A 9,408-nucleotide genomic window follows, 5' to 3' on the forward strand; every position below is an offset into this window, starting at 1 on the left:
GAGTTTGGCTGTGTTTAGTATTGTCAGGTACTTACAGAGAGAGGGAGATGAGTTTGGCTGTGTTTAGTATTGTCAGGTACTTAGACAGGGAGAGATGATTTGACTGTGTTTAGTATTGTCAGATACAGAGGGATCAGTGTGACCTTATTTAGCACTGTGAGATACTTAGAGAGAGAGAGAGAGAGAGAGATGAGTTTGGCTGTGTTTAGTGATGTCAGGTCTACAGAGAGAGAGATGAGTTTGGCTGTGTACCATGTTGTCAGATATCTAGAGAGATGAGTTTGGCTGCATCCTCTCTTGCACTGTCATTTTCAATGTGTTTTCATCTGACCTAATTTTGTCACTTTCACATGAGGAGATTTGGGCTGCAGAGCGAAAAAATTCTCCAAAAATGAATGTGTGTGTGTGTGTGTGTGTGTGTGTATGTGTGTGACAGATATCCTCCCCCCTTTGTCTTTGATGTATCGCTGACTCCCTGTTGATTAGTAGGAGATCTGCTCTTTGTTCAGCAGTACTCATTTATCCTCCCTCTGTCTCTCTCTCACTCTCTCTCTCTCTCTCTCTCTCACTCTCTCTCCCTCTCTTTCACTACCCCCCCCCCCCCCAACACACACACATACACACACTTTCCACCCCCAATCTTGCTCTCATCTCTCTGTGTCTGCCCCTCCCTCACTCTGCCCACCCACCCCTCCCTGCAGGCTTCCCATCCCGTCTCTAACACCCTCTGTTAGCCAGTGAAGAACATCAGCGCTGCACCACTAAGCTGCAAGTCACCTTCTCTTCCTACGCACTCTCTCTCTATTGCTCTCTCTCTCTTCTCCACCTCCTCACACTCTCTCTCTATCATTCTCTTTCTTTATCTCCATCACTGTCCTCCATCTGCCCTGTTCCTGCATTACCATGGCCAGCACACTATCAGGTAAGGCCCAAAATAGTCTTTCTCTCCTGGGTTTACAAGCTGCTGTCTCTGGGTGTTAACAGACCAAGGCTTATGCTCACTGAGTAGCTTTGAAAAGACAGCCTAAAACAGAGAACTGTGAATTAGTACAATTGTTTCCAATTAAAGGTGCTACTTCAGCTTGTCGCAGATTTCATATGGTTGTATGTTCTGTATGGCTGTGTTCTATGCTGAAATGCCATCAGAGGTCACTAGCACAAAGTGACAGAGATGTTACAGTTTCCCTTGAACATTTGTGTCTTGTTGAGTGCATACAGGCACTATGCGTGTAAAGGGACGAATTGCTAAATGCTGAATTTAGAAGACGTTGTGTCTTTGATTGAATCAGCTTAAAAAAAAAGGTACTTAGGCAATGTAAACACATTTTGAAACTTGATTTAGTGCAAAGACAGTATAAACCAACATCTCCAAATGACAACAAAAACCCAACTATGTATTATAGTCCACAGTAGTTTTCATGTCATCTCTTTTGTGGAATTTCATGTATTCTGAATATTATAATCTATTATTGTCTGATTGTCTCATTCTTTTTATATCTGTTTTAAACTGATGAAGTCTCAACAGTTGTTATGATGAACATTGTGGAATAGTCATATACACATGTCCTTAAGCATGAACAAAATGTTTAAAAAATGAATAATGCATCAATAACAAACAATGGGCTTACTTTAAAAAGAGAAGCTCTTTTGCAGAGAACTCAGTAAATTGCCCTAGAAAAGGAGCACAGTCAGGTCCACCCACACTCACTGATTCATAGAGTATGACATTACATTATGACAGAAAACCCACTGAAATGGTTTCAAAATGTTAAAGACCCATTTTTCCCCCTAAAACCCGGCACTCAGCAATGCGAGTCATTTGGTTTGACGCATAGTGCAATCTCTGAACGTCATAGTCCAGGTGTTAGGGTTGTCCTTAGTGGACATAGACCTCTTTCCCTTCTCACCTTAGTCTTACCAGCACTTCCCTGATTAGTTGCATGTCTCCCTGTAGTCTTTGATATTGCACATTCACTTGCTTTGATCTGAAAATGACTGAAATCAATTCAATGAAAAGTTTCTTGTAAAGCAAACATCTTTCAAAGGGTTTATAGTCAATGAACTGGCCTCATCCTTTTCAGCCACTTCTAATAACATTATGATTCTACATAGTAGCGATAACTCAACAGAAACTGTGTTATCTAATGACTTGTAGTGTCTTGTGCTTTTAGAAAATGGGTTCATTTTTAACAAGACTGATATTGTTATGTTCATGTTATGAATTTGGATGGTTTTGTTTTTGTCATCTGGTGTGAATCTGCCTCTGAAAAACTGTGATCTGAAACAGTCATGAAATAGCACATCATCGTCTTGACCACGCTGAAGTTTACAGCATTCTGGATTGTTCTAGGGTGTCTGCTTTATTGATGCCCAAATATTTGTCTTTCCTAAACAAACTGTTTTGGATTCCTAGGTTAAGAGTATTTTCTTTTGTATTGGATTACTGTATACAGTAGGCTCAGAACAATGACATGGCTATAGTTATCTCTGCAGTCTCAGCTTTCCTGCAAAGTCACCTCTCTCCTCATCCCATGAGTGACGAATAAACTCAGTCCAGTTCTCCTTGTACAGACAGCCCTAGGGGGTAATAAAGAGAAACTCATTACACACAGCTATAAACCAGAGCCATATCCATTTAATCTGTCCTTCTCCCTCCATCTCTCTCTCTCTCTCTCTGTCTTTCTCTCTCTCTCTCTCTCCCCCTCTTTCTCTCCCTCTTTCTCTCTCTTTCACACATGCACACGTGCGCGCGTGCCGCACACACACACGTACGCACGCGCGCACATACGCGCACCAACACGCACACATACGCACCCACACACACACAGAACCAGTTCTCATTGAAAAGGCAACAGCTTGTCATTATTGCTATAACACAGCTCGCAAGCTGTGAAGGCCTGCCTTGACTACTTTCACGTGCAAATGACCACACGCATTGCACTGTTTTTGCTGAAGTGTGTTCTTGGCTTGTGACTTACAGGTCAATAATGCATGAGTCAGGCTATGTTCAGATACTGGCAGCTGATTGGCTGACTCTGCTGTGATGTAGGCGAGGCAGAGTCAGTGTGCAACAGCGCTACAGCCTGGCAACAGGAAACAACCAGGCTAATTATGACATCACAACCATCCAGTCAGTTATATTTGTTGGTTTTGTTTTGTGTTTTGTCAATTAAAATTTTGCCTTTGAGGATTTTGATTGTTTTTTTTTTTCCGGTTTTACACAATGTTTGTAGTTTTTGTCTGTATGCGGAATCACGTTTATACCTTAGAATAAACAGCAGTCTTAGCTATAATTAAAAAAAAAGACTCTAACTACAAGGTGTAGTCTCAGTTAAATGACCACTGTGATATCAGCCTTTGTGCAACTACAGCTGGGGCCAGCTGCTTGCTCACTACATAATGAAAATCCTCAGTATCTTCTAGAGCATTGTTGTACATCAGCAAAAGCATGAATGACTCTGCAGTAGAATTCCCAACATGGGAATACTGGTTGAATTTTAGTTAGTGTCAACAGCACTCATAACTCAGCCTCTCTCTCTCTCTCTCTCTCGCTCTCTGTCTTTATTGTTCTTGTTACATGTTTTTTTGCATGTTCTCAGAATACGTATTTGTGATGACAGGCTTAACAGAAGCTTCCTCTGTTTGTAATTGTACCTGCAGTACAGAGTCTGGCCAGTAGATGGCTCACTGCACCAGATGATGGAGACAACAGGCGTGCCACTTAGAGTAGGCTGACGGGAAACAAGGCTCATTCATGCAGAGTTCCTAAAAATACATTTAAAAAAACTTGTAAAAGGAAAAAACATCTCTGGTTCTTTGACTGCAATCTGAGTGTGGATAGATTTCAGATCCTCAAGAGAGACTGACATCCTGTCAAAATCAGATCACATCTCAAACTCTGTACAGTATGCAAGTACTACTCAAACAGAAAAAAAAGAGAAAAACACTTCAAACCTTGTTTCAGTGAAACTCTCTTCCCCTTTGTCTGTGTTCAGGCATGCCACACTGTTAGTCAGTATTACAACTTCTGAACTCAATAGCCTAATTGGCCGTTGCCAATATGATGTGCTCTCATCTCTCAGTGATAAAATTATGATGTTATGCTCTCATTTGATTTCTCACAAATAGCAACAAACAATAAGTGACTGCACTACCTAACTTCAAAATATTACATCAGGACAATGTCAATTAACTGGTGTATTCAAATGGTTTCATTTTAAAAAGTTAAAAAAATCTTCTGTCACAACCACACACACCCCCCCCCCAACTTTTTATTTATTCATTAATTTAGTTAGCTAGTTATTTTTTACACTGTCTCCCCATTTTTCTGTCTCCAGCGTATTCTGACAAGATCAGGGAAATGTCTGTGCTTTCTCTCATCTGCTCCTGTCTTGCAACTCAGCCTCACCCAAACACGCTGGTGCAGTATGAAGGTGAGTGAGAAAGCCTCATGTAGGATTTGTATGGATGGAAATGCCTGTCCTCACCACGCTTATCAGAGTAACCACAAAAAAAAGCCCTGATTCTCTGTCCTACCTTGAGTCTATGACCTCTGTTTGACTGTATCCACTCTCACTCTCATCATCAGAAACTACAGCTTAGCAGTCTTTCAGTACTGAGTGACTGAGTGAGGACATTCAGTGTGTTGGTGAAGGATGTGAAAATGATCATTGTGGTTTTGTTGTATCACAGCTGAAAATGTGTGTATAATAGTGTTTGATCTGTTACTACATGGTAGTAACAGGATATTTTTGTAACAATGCTATGATGACCTCCCTCCTGTGTCAGACATGGAGGTAAAGACGCTGAACAAGCGCACATCTGGACAGGCGTTTGAGGTCATCCTGAAAAGTCCCACTGACCTCTCTCCGGAGCGACCCCAGAGCCTGGCTCTTCCACCCCAGAAGAAGGAGCCCTCCCTGGGAGAGCTGCAGAGGAGGCTGCAGGCAGCAGAAGAGCGGAGGAAGGTGAGCAGAGGCTGGCTCAGACAACCCCAATGTAACATGTAGTATCTGCTTCTGTTTCACTGTCTGCACTTTGCCCACAGATCGAAAATCATTTTGCTTACTGTTTATGGCAGTCCTCTATGGACTATTAGATGTTGTAATGTAATTAGTCTCAGCTTATTTGCCTCTCTCTCTTTTGTAAAACAGAGCTCTTTGTTTATCTAAAGGTTGGGCAGTGTTGTACTTTCCCGTCGGGTTGCACAATTTATCTTAGCTAACCTTCAGTTCTTGTTATTTATTTCCAGTTCTTTCTTTCTCTACCCCCCCTCTCCTCTTCTCTCCCTCTCTCTGTTTTGTGAAGTGGTAGAGGAGGGTGCTATCAAGGTGGGCTGGATGAAGCTCTACCCTTTGTGTTTTCAACTTCTTTCAATCTTTTGTTTGGTGTGGTTGGTTCAGTTCATTTTTTGTGCTTTATTTTGTGTTGTTTGTGAACCCTGTGAACCCTTCTGTAGTTCTTTGATGACAAAGAATTTGTTTAAATTGGTTTATGCCTTGGTTTGTTAAAGGGAGCTTTAAAAAAGTCAAGTTTTTGCCTTGTTCTTTTCTTTCTCTAGTCTCAGGAGAAGCAGTTTCTGAAGCAGTTGGCTGAGAGGCGGGAACATGAGAAAGAGGTTCTCCATAAAGCTCAGGAGGTCCATAACAACTACAGCAAGATGGCTGAAGAGAAGCTAAACTACAAAATGGAGCTGAACAAAGAGAACCGCACTGCCCGTCTCAATGCTATGAAACAGCGTCTGAGAGAGAAGGCAAGTATTTCTTCATCTCTAACTGCCAGTCTCAATCTTTCCAGTTGCTTGCCTCCTTTGAGAAATGTTTGGTGCCCTTGCAACTTCAATTTTTTACACGGGAGGGAAATTGCCTCAAAACTCATTGTTTTTTCATATCTCTCTCTCTCTCTCTCTCTCTCTCTCTCTCTCTCTCAATTTCTCTGTGTCTCTCTCTGTGTCTGTCTGTCTCTCTCTGTGTCTGTCTGTCTCTCTCTCTGTTTCAATTTCTCTGTGTCTCTCTCTGTGTGTGTGTCTGTCTGTCTCTCTCTCTGGGGACACAGGAGGTCCATGCTGCAGAGGTGCGCAGAAATAAAGAGCTGCAGTCAGAACTCTCTGGCTGAGGGTGAACTCTCCACAGCTCCGTTTCAAAGTTCCCATCTGGATTTGGTTTGGAAACCATCACTTTTTAAAGTCACTCTGTTTTAAACAGTTATTCCTGTTTGTCACACGTCATGCCAGTCTTCTATGTCACTGCAGAAACTAACCAGTAGTGTTGCAAGCTCCAGTTATCTATCTAAAGTTCATAAAACTGACTCACAATGAAACTGCACAGTTTGGACTGTAGATATCCACACTGGTAGTGTAGGGCATTTCTGATGATATTCATGACAAAAGCTAACTTTTCTTCCAAAAAAATCCTATTTGTCTTCAAGTGAGCCATAGTGATGTTGGCTTGATATTGCTGAGTTGGAAAATGTGGAGGGATTTCAAAGACTGTTTAAAGACAACACCATTAAAGAATACAGCTTCACATAGAAGTGTGGCTACTGTGGTTTATAGTTCAGCAACAAGAGGAAAGAGTTGTTTTTGGTTTTTAACATCTATCTAGATCATCATTTCCCTTCATTAAAGAGTACTATAAACATTAGTCTTACCTATATAATCACTGGGTTATGGGAAAATAAGCTGAAAACAGGATCTGTACATACATTAAATGGTGAGAAAAATGAATTTAATTTAGCCAAAATAAATGAATGTATAGAAGATGGTTGTGCTGTCAGAGGCTTGTTTGTTTCACAGTGGCATTAAATTTGTCTGTGGTTTTATTTGCAACAATAGATGAGGGTAAATGCACTCCTTGTATTGTTATCAACAACTGTATGTGCTACTCACACAAAAATACACAGCTGTTTCAATTAAGTATGACATGAAGTTCAAAACAGAATGAACTCTCTGCTAATAATCTGGGTTCTGTTAGACAGAATGACAACAGCAGTTGACCTAAGGACAATCACAAAAAAAGGTGTCTCTTGGGCCCAGTTGTTCAAAAAGTTTAATCTGGATCAGAATCGTCCGGATTTGGAAATCGCATGTTTTACTATCCAGTATCAGGTAATACATCTTACTTTTGTGCTGATTTTACAAAGCAACATTGGATTGGATCACTCTGATCCAGATACAAACTTTAAGATTACCAAATCCAGATTACCAGTGCTTTAAATGGGACTACATATCACAATGCAGGCTCCCAGCTATGTAAAAAACAACAGGTAGAATAGCCAGGGTGGGGTCACTTTATTTGAAGAGACAGAAAACAGCACAATAATACAATACAAACATCCCCTTCCATTTTCAGTTTCTTTTAAACAGTCAGACCCCTCATCTGACCTTGTCAGGTGTGCAGTGGAGCTGGACCCAAATGCAAGACACGGTGGGTGTGATCACAAAAAAGGAGAACTTTACTTACAAAAAGTAGACAAATAAACAGGAACCAAAGCTGGAGACAAACAGTGCAGCCAAACAGTGTCTTCAGACAAACACAAACAACGATAGACAAAGGACAGGTCAAACACAAGGGCTTAAATACAAAAGGAGAACCAAACTGGGGGAACATGATTGGTAAAAATTAACAGGGGTGAAACAAGGTTAATAAATAGAATAAACAGAATCAGGTGAGGGGCGGAGACAGACACGGAACAGGAGCACAAGACATTTCAAAACAAAAGTCCAAAACAAGGTGCAAACTGTGACAGACCTACGACAAATAAATAAAAACAAACAAATATACATTATTCACAAATACATTGTGGATATTTTGAACATGTGTTTTAAAATCATAAAAAGGCTAAATGGCCAATAGTTAACAAAATAAAGAATGTTAGAAACTACTTTTGACTGGTTCATCTCTAATGATTGTGTCATTGTAATTCATATACAGTGATAAATGATAGTTAAAATTAAATATATTATTTTTTCTTGATATTGACCACTGTTTGGGGGATAATTTTATGGAGACAACCCCCCACCCTCTTTTTTAAACCTTATTTTTACTGAAAGGCTTAAGTAGGTAGCCTAATAGGTAGCCTAATGTCTACTTTATCTATTTTATCAATGCAACAGTTAAACAAATTAAGTGCAAAATATAAATAAATGTATATATACTACATGATACCAATGTTGTTTTATTAAACCTATTTTAGAGTTTATTACATTTTGTTCCTGAAATCCACCCTGAATCCACCCTCCTGCTGGGATCAGGATAATCCTGACTTTTTGGATCAAAGGTATCCCAACCCTACTAAAAAGTTTTGAACAAAACATACTGAAGGTTTGGTCCAGATCAAAACCAAGAGTGGATTATATGATCTAATCTGATTTCAGAATCCTTTTTTTCTTTTGAACAACCCATTTCCAAGATTTGATCCAATCCGATAGCCAAAATCTGATCAGATTACTTTTGAACAACTGGGCCTTGATGATGTTAGCAGTGACATGTCCTTGGCTTAAGGACTAAATTGGTTTTACCTTAGGTTTAATGAGCATAAAATTTTAGCAATGCAGTTTATGATTTAAAATCCACTTCTGCTATGTGCTACTTAGGGCTGAACGATTAAACAATTTCAAATCAAAATCGCGATTTGAAACAATGCGATTAGCAAATCGCAGAGGCTGCGATTTAGGATATACGTTATGGAGCACGTCTGACCTACGGTTCCTCAGAATGCTGCAGAAAGAGGTCTGAAATTTCTTGATAATGACAGCTGAGAAAAACCGATGACCACTGCCATTGGCAACGGGTTTTGTGCTTCTGATTCACATCTTTATATCATTCCGCAAGTAGTCCATTCACTTATCGTAACAGATATAAATGGCCTATCTGCAACAAGTTGACTAGTCTGCAGGTAGCCTATAATAGGCGGGGTCCTGTTCGTCCTGTCGGGATTTATTTTTCGATAATGACCTGTGGACCATACAGTATCCCTTACATATTCGATTGTTCTATGTTCTGTCCCAATTAAAAAATGTAATAAATATATGTTGGAAGCAATTCCATGTCTTTAAGTTATCATCTTTGCATTGGAATATGGAGCAGTTAATATTCTGATGGCATCAGATGTTTTAAATCTATTACACAGTGAATATTGAACTGAAGCTTGACTTCAAAAAATTATATCGTAAATCAAATCGAAATCGCAATATCTGTCAGAAAAATCGCTATTAGATATTTTCCCCAAATCATTCAGCCCTAGTGCTACTCGTCTTGTCCCTCTCTTTGATGAATACAGTGTGGTTAATAGTTTTAGATGTTGTAAGTGTAAAACCAGTCTGGGTCCTGACAACATAGGTAGCTGTTTGCTCACTACATACACTAAGCCACTGATCCAAATATTGTGTAACATCTTTAAACAGTGACT

The 9,408-nt window shown here is 39.9% G+C and overlaps 1 protein-coding gene across 1 annotated transcript; it reads left to right on the forward strand.

Moving 5' to 3' along the window:
• Positions 1-903: 903 nt before the first annotated feature.
• Positions 904-6,531, forward strand: stmn3 (stathmin-like 3). The gene is made up of 5 exons (XM_030776580.1): positions 904-922; positions 4,338-4,433; positions 4,789-4,967; positions 5,561-5,752; positions 6,055-6,531. The coding sequence occupies exons 1-5, from the start codon at positions 904-906 to the stop codon at positions 6,112-6,114; spliced, it is 546 nt and encodes a 181-aa protein (XP_030632440.1). The 3' UTR covers positions 6,115-6,531.
• Positions 6,532-9,408: the final 2,877 nt, after the last annotated feature.

This window comes from Chanos chanos, chromosome 6 (genome assembly GCF_902362185.1).
Source record: "Chanos chanos chromosome 6, fChaCha1.1, whole genome shotgun sequence".
NCBI lineage: Eukaryota > Metazoa > Chordata > Actinopteri > Gonorynchiformes > Chanidae > Chanos > Chanos chanos.